The sequence below is a fragment of the Palaemon carinicauda genome, chromosome 1, assembly GCF_036898095.1.
Source record: "Palaemon carinicauda isolate YSFRI2023 chromosome 1, ASM3689809v2, whole genome shotgun sequence".
Lineage (NCBI taxonomy): Eukaryota > Metazoa > Arthropoda > Malacostraca > Decapoda > Palaemonidae > Palaemon > Palaemon carinicauda.
Window position 1 is genome coordinate 111,996,424 of NC_090725.1, and position 15,939 is coordinate 112,012,362.

Consider the following 15,939-nt stretch of genomic DNA (forward strand, 5'->3'; position numbering starts at 1 on the left):
ACAAATTAATGATACTACATATACTATAGATATATATTATATGTGTTTGTATGTTTGTGTGCGTGTGTTTTATAATTTACTTATTTAGTGGCGTTCAAAATGCCCTAATTTGATATCCTGATAAAATAGCCAATATTGTGACTACTGATAAGCCTAAGGAAGATTTTATTGATCACGTGAGATCAGAATTATAATATACAATAAAAAGCATCTAATAAAACAGTAATGAGTAACAGCTGTACTGCCTCCAACTCTAATCACTATCTGAAATCTAATATCTCTATAACTGGATCATCCTAAAATCACACGTTTCTCTTGCTGGAGATTTAATGGGCTGACGTAATGTTGGTGACGCTCAGTTAGTGGTAGACGTTCTCTCCCATTTGTCAAGAGTTTCTGTTGCTGTAGATTAGATAGGCTAACGTGCTGCTGGTGACGCTCGGTTGGTGGTAGACGTTCTCTCCCGTCTGCTCAGAGTCTGAAATGACAGCCTGAGACGCTGGGACAGGTATAAGCATTGCCCATGGCCAAGCTCTGGGTCACGTTGTCAACAAGTTGACCTGCCCCGGTCACTCCAATCATGTTATTGAGAGAAGCCCTGAAATATTGGAAATTTTATGTTTTTAGTGATCATTTTAAGATGCATGTTTGTAATGAGTTGAAATAAAGAAACCTTTTAAATGTTAATAGCTTGAAAAATTAGTGACAGGCGCTATTAAGAGCAAGATTCACTTTAACAAAACGTGGAAAAACTAGTTGCTTGAGGGTACACTTAGGTGCACTGTTTTATTTGTTTCCTTATATCTTTTCCTCACTGGGTAATTTTCCCTGTTTGAGCCCTTATAGGCGTTATAGTATCCTGCTTTTCCAACTAGGGTAGTAGCTTAAATAGTAATAATAATAATGATAAAGCAATTGTATCGAACTTAAAAGTGTAGAAGAAGACATGATTAACTTACATTAGAAGTGTCACACTAGAGTCCTTGCTGGTAAGACGCTCAGCAGTGCTGCCAGCCATAAATCCACAGAGATGAGACTGGGCACAGAAAGTTTCGTTGCTTTCTTGATATATCTCCCAGAGACTGTTGAGATGATTAGCGACGTCACTCTCGTCAAGAAAGACTTCTTGAAAATCTTCGCTTACGAAAGGATCGGTCGACCAGGTGTTTCCTCTCAGTGGTCCAGGCAGATTAGGCTCTCCACTTCTTTTACTTTCAGTAGAGTTTGATTTTAGAGTATCACGTTTCATTCTGTCAGAACTGCTGCTGCTGTCCCAAAACAAGGTGTTGGGAACATCCGAGTTCCAAAGGGACAGCGACCCATCGTTGATATCTCTCCTGCCTCTGCGGGTCCCTCTCAGAGCTCGGAACAAGAGAAATCCCAGAATTGAGCCCAGTATGAGTGACCCTATTATCATATAAGGGTCCATTGTCATGCCGTGACCCCCGCCATATCCACCTCCATATCCTCCTCCTCCATAACCGTATCCGTCCCTAGCGAGGTCGTAAACATAGCCACCACTAACGCCATATCTTGAGAGCTGTCTGCTTGCTGTGTCCAACTCTGGGATGTCTGTCGAATTAGTTTCTACGTCATCAGAAGCATCTGGTATGTAATAAGACCCCGTGCCTCTATAGCTTCCGCTGTTTGGTGAGTAATTTGAACTCTCATGGGTATAGTCATTACCATCTGATGAGTAACTACTTGGTTGATATGAATTATTTGTATATTGGGGTTCGTGAGGTAAAGAATATTGAGTATTTGAGGAGCGGGTTTCATGATCCGCGTTATATTGATACATGCTTGTTATGTCTTCCAGAATATCGCGTTTTGATCTATCTTCTTGAACATTGTGTTTTGTTCCTGTTTCAGTCAATGCAGAAGTATTTAGAGACTTTTCATTCGCAGTTTTGTGCAAGTCAATCATAATAGATTCATAGAAATTATGTAGGTCTGTGTTATTGAAGGAAATGAAGTCTATGTATTGCTTGACTATGTCATCTGTCATTGTGTCCTCAAGATATGCTGATGCAACTTTAGCAATAGTATCAAAACTATACTGAAATCTTTTAGTTCCAAAATAATCTAGAATTCCATTCAAATCGTTATCTTTTAGGAACGCGTAAAAACTTTGAAAATTTTTTAAAGGACCCAAATAAGGACTGACTTGACTTGCTACAAATTCGGCTAGCGATGGGTCGAGTTTCTTTGTCAGAAGGTTGACGAGGTTAATGTCATCTCCAAGACTCAGAAGGAAGTCAATCGCCCGAACTGCAGGAATGTTCATGAATGCTGATATAGAGTTTTCCTGCTTAACATGAGCGAGGATTTTATACCATAGGGATTTGATGACCATCCACATGTTTGAAGCTGACATCGATATACTTTCCAGCGAGACCTCTTCAGTTGGAGTTCCAGAATTTGCATTTTTTCCTTCTTTGGCTACAGGATTGTCAATGAATTTTGAAATATTTTTACTTGACATCGTGAAGTCGAGTTTGCTTGCTATGTTCAATATCTTTTCTAGAGGTTTAACAAAGTCTTGCTGAATGCCTAAAGCATCAACTATATCCTCCAGTCGATAAATGTTGAGTAACTTGGTACTCAGTAGTTTACTTAGAGGAGATAACTCACTAATTAGAAGTTTACGGATAATTTTAAGATCATCAAGATTTTCATTGGATTTAGTGACAATCCTTGATAATTTTGTGATAAACTGCGATCCAGAATCTGTGATTTTTTCCAGGAGTTCTTCTGTTGGTACAAATGTCTTTGTTGCATCTTGTACAGACATTGCTGTAGTTGTTGACACAATGAATGAAGTAATTACTAGTGAATAGGCTTTCATCGTGGTTACTGTTCTGCGGGTTCTGTTGGAAGAAAGAAATGAGCCGTTATTGGTTACTTTGGCTAATCTGGATTATTCTCTTGTGTGTTCTGATGGAAGCAAGAGATAAGTACTTATTTGATACTTTGGCTAATCTGAACTATACTGTTGTGAGTTCTGTTAGAAGAAATAAATCAGCACTTAGTAGTAGAGGAAAGAAATTAGTACTTATTGGATATTTTGGTTAATCTGGACTATACCGTTGTGAGTTCTGTTGGAAGAAAGAAATCAGCACTTAGTAGTAGAGGAAAGAAATGAGTACTTATTGGATATTTTGGTTAATCTGGACTACACTGTTGTGAGTTCTGTTGGAAGAAAGAAATCAGCACTTAGTAGTAGAGGAAAGAAATGAGTAATTGTTGGATATTTTGGTTAATCTGGACTATACTGTTGTGAGTTCTGTTGGAAGAAAGAAATCAGCAAATATTAGTTACTTGTTGGAAGAAAGAAACGAGTACTGATTGGTTACTTTGGCTAATCTGGACTATACTCTTGGGTGTTCTGTTGGAAGAAAGAAATGAGTATTTATTGGTTACTTTGGCTAATCTGGACTATACTCTAGGGTGTTCTGTTGGAAGAAAGAAATGAGTATTTATTGGTTACTTTGGCTAATCTGGACTATACTCTTGGGTGTTCTGTTGGAAGAAAGAAATGAGTATTTATTGTTTACTTTGGCTAATCTGGACTGTACTCTTGGGTGTTCTGTTGGAAGAAAGAAATGAGTATTTATTGTTTACTTTGGCTAATCTGGACTATACTCTTGGGTGTTCTGTTGGAAGAAAGAAATGAGTATTTATTGGTTACTTTGGCTAATCTGGTCTATACTCTTGGGTGTTCTGTTGGAAGAAAGAAATGAGTATTTATTGGTTACTTTGGCTAATCTGGACTATACTCTAGGGTGTTCTGTTGGAAGAAAGAAATGAGTACTTATTGTGTTGGAAGAAAGAAATGAGTACTTATTGGTTACTTTGGCTAATCTGGACTATATTCTTGGGTGTTCTGTTGGAAGAAAGAAATGAGTACTTATAGGTTATTTTTGGCTAATCTGGACTATACTCTAGGGTGTTCTGTTGGAAGAAAGAAATGAGTATTTATTGGTTACTTTGGCTAATCTGGACTATACTCTTGGGTGTTCTGTTGGAAGAAAGAAATGAGTATTTATTGGTTACTTTGGCTAATCTGGTCTATACTCTTGGATGTTCTGTTGGAAGAAAGAAATGAGTATTTATTGGTTACTTTGGCTAATCTGGACTATACTCTTGGGTGTTCTGTTGGAAGAAAGAAATGAGTATTTATTGGTTACTTTGGCTAATCTGGACTATACTCTTGGGTGTTCTGTTGGAAGAAAGAAATGAGTATTTATTGGTTACTTTGGCTAATCTGGTCTATACTCTTGGATGTTCTGTTGGAAGAAAGAAATGAGTATTTATTGGTTACTTTGGCTAATCTGGACTATACTCTAGGGTGTTCTGTTGGAAGAAAGAAATGAGTATTTATTGGTTACTTTGGCTAATCTGGTCTATACTCTTGGATGTTCTGTTGGAAGAAAGAAATGAGTATTTATTGGTTACTTTGGCTAATCTGGACTATATTCTTGGGTGTTCTGTTGGAAGAAAGAAATGAGTATTTATTGGTTACTTTGGCTAATCTGGACTATATTCTTGGGTGTTCTGTTGGAAGAAAGAAATGAGTATTTATTGGTTACTTTGGCTAATCTGGACTATACTCTAGGGTGTTCTGTTGGAAGAAAGAAATGAGTATTTATTGGTTACTTTGGCTAATCTGGTCTATACTCTTGGATGTTCTGTTGGAAGAAAGAAATGAGTACTTATTGGTTACTTTGGCTAATCTGGACTATATTCTTGGGTGTTCTGTTGGAAGAAAGAAATGAGTACTTATTGGTTATTTTTGGCTAATCTGGACTATATTCTTGGGTGTTCTGTTGGAAGAAAGAAATGAGTACTTATAGGTTATTTTTGGCTAATCTGGACAATACTCTTGGGTGTTCTGTTGGAAGAAAGAAATGAGTACTTATTGGTTACTTTGGCTAATCTGGACTATAGTGTTGTGTGTTCTGTTGGAAGAAAGAAGTGAGCACTTACTAGTTACTTGTTGGAAGAAAGAAATAAGCACTTATTGGTTACTTGGGCTGATCTGAACTATACTTTTGTCCATATGGAAATGAAAATAAATTTAGTGAATATAAGTGTGAGTAAAGTAAACATCATTTGAATGCTAAAAATAGAAGGTTGAACTTGCAGTCAGTGGTGGATTCGGTTTGTAAACTGAAAGAAAATTGAGGACAGCTGGTTATATATAGCTTTCTTGAATTTTGATTTTGGGTTGATACTAGATACTACGATCACAATTGTCATTTAAAATAACAGGGGGGGGGTGAATAAAAGGAGGTTACTCTTTGTAGATTATCTTCTTCACAGAAGAGGGGATAAAGATTTCGAGGCTATTAATACAGTTCTGTTATTATTATTATTATTATTATTATTATTATTATTATTATTATTATTATTATTATTATTACAAGCTAAGCCACAACCCGAGTTTGAAAAGAAGGATGCTCTAAGCCCAAGGGCTCCAACAGGAAAAATAGCTCCGTGAGGAAAGGAAATAAACTACAAGCGAAGTTTACGAACAGTAACAACATTCAAATAAATCTTTCATAATATGAACTATAAAACTTCAAAATAACAAAAAGAAGAGAAATAAGATAGAATAGTGTGCCTGGGTGTACCCTCAAGGAAGAGAACTCTAACCCAAGGCAGTGGAAGACCATGGTACATAAGCTATGACACTACCGAAGACTAGAGAACAATGGTTTGAATTTAGTGTCCTCTCCAGTCATGGTCTCTAATATCTAGTGGAAGAAATCAAGAAACAGATATCTTTTGATTGATTATAGATGGAAACCAATTTAATGATGATAACTTAATAAAAACCTGTGTTGCTACTAGATATAGTTCCATGGAAATAGGAACAGTGACCATTGATAAATCATTCGCTTAATTATATAATCTCTCTCTCTCTCTCTCTCTCTCTCTCTCTCTCTCTCTCTCTCTCTCTCTCAACTTAATGATGATAACTTAATTAAAACCTGTGTTGCTACTATATAAAGGTCCATGGAAATAGGAATAGTGACCATTGATAAATCCTTCGCTCCATTATACAATCTCTCTCTCTCTCTCTCTCTCTCTCTCTCTCTCTCTCTCTCTCTCTCTCTCTCTCTCTCTCTCTCTCTCTCTCTCTCTCTCATATTTTATCGTTATTTAAACTCTGATGGTTTAATTTAATGTTTCTTCCAACATCAAATGCAGCCATTTTTAGTCCATTGCAGGACAAAGGCCTCAGACATATCCTTATTCATGTCTGGTGTTTGACCAGTTATCATCACTACGCTGGCCAATGCGGATTGATGGGAGATATTAGTCTGATCGCTCACAGCAAACTAACCTAGTCTGGGTGGCCCTGACTTGTACACCTTTGCTGATCATTGCGATACACAAAACCTCTTTTACCACGTCAAGGTATTCCCATTCAGAAATGGGATGTTATATACAGGTGTAATATACAGTATACAGTATACACAAAGTGTATTATTATATTCTACAAACACATTCATGCACAATCACATGGATGATTTCACGGTTTATCCTTGTTTTCAAGATTCTATATGATTAACTCCCCCCCCCCATGAGATTCATCCACTTGGTAAGGATAGAAGACAGACTATTTATGATCAGCAGCTCTTCTAGGAGAAGGCTACTTCAACACCAACACATTGTTCTCTAGTCTTGGGTAGTGCCATACCCTCTGTACCATGGTCTTTCACTGTCTTGGGTTAGAGTTCTGTTGCTTGAGTGTACACTCAAGCACTGTACTCTATCTGTTTTCAGCCTTCCACTGTTAGAGTTCTCTTACTTGAGGGTACACTATTCTATCAATTTCCTTATTTCCTTTCCTCACTGGGGTATTTTTTCCTGTTGGACCTCTTGGGCTTATAGCATCCTGCTTTTCCAACTAGGGCTGTAGCCTAGCCAATAATAATAATAATAATAATAATAATAATAATAATAATAATAATTCTCCTTTTATATATGTTCATTGAATGGGGCCTAAGGGAGTAATGACAAAGATAAGGCCTACTGTAAGTACCATTTTATTCACACAGCAGTTACCTGCTAACCTACAAAAAAGAAAAAAAAAAAAAGTCTCTCGTTACTTCATCTCTGACTTAACAACTCCCAAGGAGGAGTACTAAACTATGATACAGACTATTGAAGCAAATTAGAGTCCCACCCAAAAACATTTGCTCATATTTCTCTTTACGCTTCATAACCCAGTTAGGAAGTTTGTTTCTTAATCCACTAAGATGAAGTCATCTTGTAGCTGCGTTGTACATGATTACGCCCACATTGACTATCTATCATACTGCCACGCCCACACACACACACACGCACGCGCGCAGAAGAAGAAAGGGTAACGTATAAAACTGGGTTTTACTCAGACTCACCCTCACACCTGGGAACTGATTGGTACAGTTGGACACAGGAATTTCTGGTACGCCTCCCTACAATAGGGTTTAATCAGAATCACCCTTACACTTAGAGTCTGATTGGTACACTCGGATACAGGAGTTTCTGGCACACTTTGTTCCAATATTATTATTATTATCATAATTATTATTATTATTAATATTGGGATGGCCGATGTGGTAACGTCCCTGACTGGTGAACACCAAACTGGGGTTCGATTCCCGCTCAAACTCGTTAGTTTCTTTGGCCGCTGCAAGCTTACCATCTTTGTGAGCTAAGGATGGGATTTTGGGGGGATCCTATAGGTCTGTCCGCTGAATCACCAACAGCCATTGCCTGGGCCTCCTTGTCCTAGCTTGGGTGGAGCTTGGGCGCTGATCATATATATATATATATATATATATATGTGTGTGTGTGTGTGTGTGTGTGTGCGTGTGGTCAGTCTCTAGGGTCCTACTCGATAGGGAAATGTCACTGCCCCTTGCCCCTGACATTCATGAGTGGCCTTCAAACCTTTAAACCTTTAAAGAAAGAGAGTAACCAGCTCGGATTCATCTCCTCGTACGCCTATTGACGCGAAGGGCCTCGGTTAGATTACCCCAGTCGTATCTATCTTGAGCTTTTATATCAATACTTTTCATCATCTCAGACTTCACGTTTCTTAGTCCTCAGCCATGTAGGTCTGGATCTTCCAACTCTTCTTGTGCCTTGTGGAGTCCAGTTGAAAGTTTGGTGAACTAATCTCTCTTGAGGATTACTTATATTAAAGGTAATCATAAAATATAAAGTATAGAAATAAAAACTATAGGATAAAAGTAATTTTTTATATAAAAGCTAATAATAAAATTTAGAATAAACATATAGAAAATATAGGATAAAAATAAATTCTTCTATAAAAGCTAAATATAAAATATAGAATAGATATATCGAAAATATAAGATAGAAATAAATTTTTATATAAATAAAGAATTACACCCAGCCACACCCTTACTGCGCAACGGGTAATCAATTAGATAGTATAGGGAGAGGTGGTGGGCGTGGCTAAACACACGAACTCTACCCTCAGTAAGGGTGTGGCTGGATGGACTTTTTCGGAGGTGTACCATGAATTCCTGTATCCAGATGTACATTAGAGAAAAAAAAATATAATCAGTAGATGTAAGATGTGTTTTGGAAAACTTCATTTTGAGAAACACTTTGCGATGATGACTTTTGCCGTTATAGAAATATCGAATTGTTTTATGTTAATATATATCAAAGCAATTGACGTCTATATATATATATATATATATATATATATATATATATATATATATATATTATATATATATATATATATATATATATATATATATATATATATATATGTGTGTGTGTGTGTGTGTGTGTGTGTGTGTGTGTGCGCGTGTGAGTATGTACTGTATGTATGTATATATAGAGATATTACATATATTTTTTATATACATTTGTATATATGTATATATATATATTTATATATATATATATACAATAATTATATGGATATATATATATATATATATATATATATATATATATAAATATATATGTATTGTATATTGTATGAATATATGTATATATATATATATATATATATATATATATATTCATATATATATATAAATATATATATATATATATATGTATATATATATATATATATATATATATATACATATATATATATATATATATATATATATATATATATATACACTAGTGTAGACGATCTCTCAAAAATGGCGGCTAATTATTTGGGTAGATATGCACACAAGAATGCCCTTCTCGCCAGGGTAGGATTACTCCCTCTCCCCCTACCAGAGGGATGGGAATTCCAAATTATTATGGATCTGTCAAAGGCGCCGATCTTGACTGGAAAGATATATATATATATATATATATATATATATATATATATATATATATATATGTTTATTTATATATATATGTATATATATAGTATATATATATATATATATATATATATATATATGTGTGTGTGTATTTAAATACGTATGAATATACATATAAAACATTATTGTGTATTTATGATTTAGTGCAAAATGAAATTTGTGTTCTATTTTCCCTGTTAGAGCCCCTGGGCTTATAGCATCTTGCTTTTCCAACTAGGGTTGTAGCTTAGCAAATAATAATAATAATAATAATAATAATAATAATAATAATAATAATAATTTGATAAAATGTTGCTTAGGTTAAATATTCTATTATTCAATAGATTAGACGTAACACAGAAATATGAAATAACAATTTATTAATGAAACATGAAAATATTAATTCATGTATATGCGAGCACAAACAAAAACTTACACACACATGCACATATACAGTATATATATATATATATATATATATATATATATATATATATATATGTAAGTATATATATATACAGTATGTTTATACTTGCATGTGTATGTATATATTTTTTGGCATTTATCATAGTCCCCATGATCTCGGATATTTCATATAATTTTGGTAAGCTTGAAGCATGCATGTATATATAAATATACTGTGTGTATATATACTGTATATATATATATATATATATATATATATATATATATTATATCATATATATATATATATATACATGTGTGTGTTCGTGTGTATATGGATGTATGTATGCCTCCAAATAGCCTTTTTGATTAGTTACAAAATCACTATTACCTTCAATTTTCATTGAATAAACTACTAGTACTTTAATAAAGAATGTAAACTATTTTTTCTTTAATTAAGAGAGTTGAGTTTAGCAGCATTTTGCCTAACAATCCTTGTTCTTTTAAAATTATAAATTCATGTATGCTAATATCGGTAGTCCTTTGAGATTGTGTATACAGTAATAATTTGCATAATATAAGACACTTAATAAGCAAAAATTACCTTTTAAAATTACTTGTAGTTCCTCTATTGAAGACTTTAGTAGAAGTGATGCTGAATGTTTTTGAAGTGGAAGAACAGACTTGCTGTAGAGAACCACACTCCACGAAGTCTCACAGCGCAATGAGCTCTTCTTTTGTTTTTACCAATTCCTGGCGGGCGACTTGCGAAGTTGGAGCTCATGAGTTTTGGCAAGTCATGCAACGGTGATGAAGACGTCAGTTCAAGGTTCCAGGATCCAGAGTTTTTTTTTTTTTTTTTTTTTTTTTTTTTTTCTAAATAGTGAGGTGGTTGCTAAGAATCTTGTTATGAAGTTTATAATTTGTTTTCTTGACGGATTTTTTTTAAATCTTGTGATGAAGTTGGGTTGATTTAATTTGCTTTCTAGGCAGATTTAAAAATAAATCTTGTGATGGTGTTTAAATTTAATTCATTTTCAAGGTAATTTTTTTTTTCTTTATGAATTTGGTGATAACGTTGTGTTGATTAAATTTGTTTTCAAAGCAGACTTTTTACAAATCTGGTGATGATGGTGTGTTGATTTAATTGGTTTTCTAGACAGATTAAAAAAATCTGGTGATGATGGTGTGTTGATTTGATTGGTTTTCAAGGCAGATTTTGAAAAAATCTTCTCCAGACGTTGTGTTGATTTAATTTGTTTTCAAGGGAGATTTTATTAAATCTTGTGAGATGAAGTTTTGTTCAATTAATTGTTTTCAAGCAGATTTAAAGAAAAATCTTATTCTGACATTCCGTTGATTTGATTGTTTTCAAGCAGATTTTATTCATGTGTGATGTTTCGTGTTAATTCACGCACCTGAACTATACTCAATTTTTTTTAATGAGGTGCATTTGCACTGACTCGCAGTGGTGCCCTTTTAGCTCGGAAAAGTTTCCTGCTATCTGATTGGTTAGAATGATCTTGTCCAATCAATCAGCGATCAGGAAACTTTTCCTACTATCTGATTGGTTAGAATTATCTTGTCCAACCAATCACCGATCAGGAAACTTTTTCTACTATCTGATTGGTTAGAATTATCTTGTCCAACCAATCAGCGATCAGGAAACTTTGCCGAACTAAAAGGGCACCCCTGCGAGTCGGTGCAAATCTACCTCACTAAAAAAGAATTGACTATAGATACTAATTTAACAACTTAGTCTATTAACCCTGTTGCTATTTCCTTTTCAGAAACAATGCTTTTTATCGCTAGTTTTTAGGTTACTTTGATGTTTCACGCCATCGTTCAGTCTTTCTTTATCTTTAAATTTTACATATAAACTAGTATACGCGGCCTGTCATAAATAAGGTTGTAGTGGTCGATGTGGTAACGTCCCTGACTGATGAACGTCAGACTGGGATTCAAGTTCCGCTTAAACTCGTTAGTTTCTTTCTTCGCTGAAACCTAACTATCCTTATAAGCTAATGATCGGGGGTTTTGGGGAGTTTATAGGTCTATCTGCTGAGTCATCAGCAGCCATTATCTGGCCCTCCTTGGTCCTAGCTTGGATTGAGAGGGGCTTCTTCCTTTCCTCACTGGGCTATTTTTCCCTATTGGAGCCCCTGGGCTTATAGCATCTTGCTTTTCCAATTAGGGTTGTAGCTTGGATAGTAATAATAATAATTATAATAATGGTCAGTCTCTAGGGCATTGTCCAGCTTGATAGGGCAATTTCACTGTCCATTTCCTCTGCCATTCATGAGCGGCCTTTAAACCTTTAAATATTTATATAAATAAGATAGAAGAGTGTGCCTGAGTTTTTCCTTGCAGGAGAACTCTAACCCAAGACAGTGCAAGACCATGGTACAGAGGCTATGGCACTACCCAAGACTAGAGAACAATAGTTTGATTTTGGAGTGTTCTTCTAGAAGAGCTGCTTACCATAGCTAAAGAGTCTCTTCTACCCTGACAAAGAGGAAAGTAGCCACTGAACAATTACAGTACAGTAATTAGCATCTTGAGCGAAGAATTGTTTATTAATCGTAGTGTTGTCAGAATGTGAAAAGAATGGCCTATTCATTATAGATTCTCCTGTCCTCATACACCTGACAACACTGAGTTTACCAAACAATTCTTCTTCACCCATGAGGTTAACTACTGCACTGTAATTGTTCAGTGGCTACTTTCCTCTTTGTCAGGGTCGAAGAGACTCTTTAGCTACGGTAAGCAGCTCTTCTAGGAGGACACTCCACAATCAAACCATTGTTCTCTAGTCTTGGGTAGTGCCATAGCCTCTGTACCATGGTCTTCCACTGCCTAGGGTTAGAGTTCTCTTGCTTGAGGGTACACTCGGGCACACTATTCTATCTAATTTCTCTTTCTTTTTATAGTTTATATAGGAAATATCCATTTTAATGTTACTGTTCTTGAAATATTTTATTTTCCCGTGTTTCCTTTCCTCACTGGACTATTTTCCCTGTTGGGGTCCCTGGGCTTATAGCATCTTGCTTTTCCAACTAGGGTGTTAGCTTAGCAAATAATAATAATAATAATAATGATGATAGCGGTGTCATCTTAACGGGAGGTTAGTGCCCTAGCCAACTTACTACCTACGGTTATAAGCCTTGTTGCTGATCGTTACCGGAAAGATATATTCATATATATGTATATATATAAATATATATATATATATATATATATATATATATATATATATATATAAGCCACAAGTACCTATATATATATATATATATATATATATATATATATATATATACACACATACATATATAAGCCACAAGTACCTCTTAATATTAAATTCTCTCTGCCTCGGGATCAGAGACCCAAGGGGGAATCAACTTTATGATAACAGCGTCTGGTTAGTCGTGGATTCGATCACAGTCCAAAGAAACTGAACAGTAATTTGTACACAGTCATCGGCTAACCAGAAAAAGCTGAAAGACACAACTATATCGAGAAATGAAATCATAATATTTCTGGTGAACGTTTGTTCCCTAAGAGGAGGTTTCGGGAGGCTAAATGTTTTGCATACACCTTAAAACATATTAAAACATTCTTCTTTGCTTATTCTTCATCTGCCTTCATTCATTATGACAGACTCCCAAGTGTAGTTATAAATCCACCAATTTAATTTTTTCTTTCAATTTTGATAACATTTATTTTTTATTTCATTTACTGCAATAACATTACCAATGCTTACGAGTATAATCACTGGCTGTTCCTCTTATAAACACATATGCAAACTTCTGTAGTTTTTTTTTTTTTTCAATATTCCAGTTCATCAGTGTTTCAAATATTAATTTTCTTATTCCCATCCTAAGTAATGTTTCTTTAACTCTGTATGACTCTTTTGAAATTTTAGGTGTGATTCTCGACAGCAAATTTACTTTTGAGAAACACATTAGGTCTGTGTCTTCAACAATTGCACAAAAACATTGGCTTATTGAGAAAGTCTTTTAAGATTTTCGGTGATCAATCTATTCTGAAGAAGTGTTTTAATTCTTTCATTCTACCTTGTTTTGAGTATTGTTCTCCTGTCTGGTCTTCAGCAGCTGATTCTCATCTTAATTTGTTGGACAGAAACTTACGGTGTACTAAATTTCTTATTCCTGATCTAGATATTAATCTTTGGCACCGTTGTTCAATTAGTTCATTATGCATGTTGCATAAGATTTTTCATAACTCCTACCAGCCTTTGCATTCAGATCTTCCCGGACAGTTTCATCCTGTTCGTAATACTAGGCCTGCAGGTAATTCTAATAGTCAGGCCTTCTCCATCATGAAGCTCAATACTACACAGTATTCTAGAAGTTGTATTCCATTTATGACCAGATTGTGGAATGATCTTCCAAATCAGGCAGTTGAATCGTTGGAACTTCAACAGTTCAAACTTGCAGCGATGTTTTTATTTTGAACAAGCCTGCATAAGTCCCTTTTTATAGTTTGTATATGAAAAATCGGGTTTAATGTTGTTACTTTTATTAAAATGTTCTATTTATATTTTTTATTACTTCTGTTATAGCTAATTTAATTCTTTATATCCTCTCCTCACTGGGCTTTTTTGCCTGATGAAGCCATTAGGCTTAAATCGTCCTGCTTTTCCAACTAGGGTTGTAGCTTAGCTAATAATAATAATAATAATAATAATAATAATAGCGTAATTAGTCAATATAAAATACACTAGTACTTACACAGAAGTTAAATGTAGTCTACACTTGGTATATATTAAATGTTTATATTTGCTGGTCAGCAGAGCCACAGACCAGCCGATTTCCCAGCGGCTAAATGTAATTCAACAGTTTATATATATTAACAGTAATTGAATCCAATTACATCTATCACCCATGTAGTTTTGGTAACTGCCTCGTGGAAATCGACCCAGAACTTCGTTCTCATCGTCATCGACATTTTTATCTCATGGGGGGATTTTTGACTTTACGGTCATGTCTTTCCGGAGGCGCCTCGCCCGGCAGTTAACTGAAGCTCTTTCTCGAAATTCTAGATTTTCTTTTTGCTATGTTGCGCTTCCAATTAGTGCTTCGTTATCAAAACTGTTTTTTTTTTCTTGCTCTGTTAAAAATACCGTAATTTTAATTGGATATTATTCCATGAAAATATATAGTTCTGAGACGTATTTCAGTAAAATACAGGCGACCGTAATTTTACCTTACTTTGTTATTATCTTTTACAGGTTGGTGACCGTAATATCACTCCTTTACGTCAATATATTCGTTTTTAAACGGTGATAATCTTGGAATGAATGTTGCCAGGAAATTACCGTTTTATTAAGGAAAATCTTTAAGTGTGGAAAAAAATTTGTAATTACCTCCGCCATGATAAAACGACAGTGGAGGTCCTGTAGAGAGTAGGGTTCCCCTGCTGTATGGGACCAGAAATAACAGCCCTTAAAGTAAGTAAAGTAAGGAGGGGCAAAAGATAACCTCCTTCCTACTTCGTTGGCGGTGGTAATAAAAATATTCATCGTGATCAAAATCTTTCTGATCTTTGAATCCTACTAACTTCATAGACCAGAATCATCCTGGGTTATGATATAGAAAACTATATCGTACGGCCATAAATCTTACTTGGAAATTACATCTATCCCCTTTTTATCTATTATTGATGAACCTTAGCAAGAGCTAATTTACTTTTAGGAGGGAGCAAGGGCCAATTGATTCCAGAGAATTCGGAGTATTACTAGTTGTCCATGGCACCAGCCACCCGTGGAGGTACTACCGCTAGAGAGTTATTGGATCCTTTGACTGGCCAGACAGTACTTCATTGTATCCTTATCTTTGCTTACAGCTCATTTTCCGTTTACCTACACATACACCGAGTAGGGGTTAACTACTGCGTTGTAATTGTTCAGTTGCCACTTTCCTCTTGATAAGGATAGAATAAACTCTTTAGCTATGGTAAGCAGCTCTTCTAGAAGAAGGACACTCCAAAATCAAACCATTGTTCTCTAGTCTTGGGTAATGCCATAGCCTCTGTACCATGGTCTTTCACTGTCGTTGGGTAGAGTTCTCTTGCTTGAGGGTACACTCGGGCACACTATTCTATCTTATTTCTCTTCCTCTTGTTTTTTTTTTAAAGTTTTTATAGTTTATATATGAAATATCTATTTTAA

The 15,939-nt window shown here is 35.0% G+C and overlaps 1 protein-coding gene across 1 annotated transcript; it reads right to left on the reverse strand.

Moving 5' to 3' along the window:
• Nucleotides 1-10,472, reverse strand: LOC137642926 (uncharacterized). The gene is made up of 3 exons (XM_068375794.1): nucleotides 10,354-10,472; nucleotides 960-2,870; nucleotides 1-598 (listed from the first exon to the last, which is right to left on the reverse strand). The coding sequence occupies exons 2-3, from the start codon at nucleotides 2,846-2,848 to the stop codon at nucleotides 472-474; spliced, it is 2,016 nt and encodes a 671-aa protein (XP_068231895.1). The 5' UTR covers nucleotides 2,849-2,870; nucleotides 10,354-10,472; the 3' UTR covers nucleotides 1-471.
• Nucleotides 10,473-15,939: the final 5,467 nt, after the last annotated feature.

Coding starts and splice junctions, on each gene's coding strand:
- LOC137642926 (XM_068375794.1), bottom strand. CDS start 2,848: ATGAAAGCCTATTCACTAGTAATTACTTCATTCATTGTGTCAACAACT. Junction 599..959: donor TCTAGTGTGACACTTCTAAT/GTAAGTTAATCA, acceptor CCAATATTTCAG/GGCTTCTCTCAATAACATGA.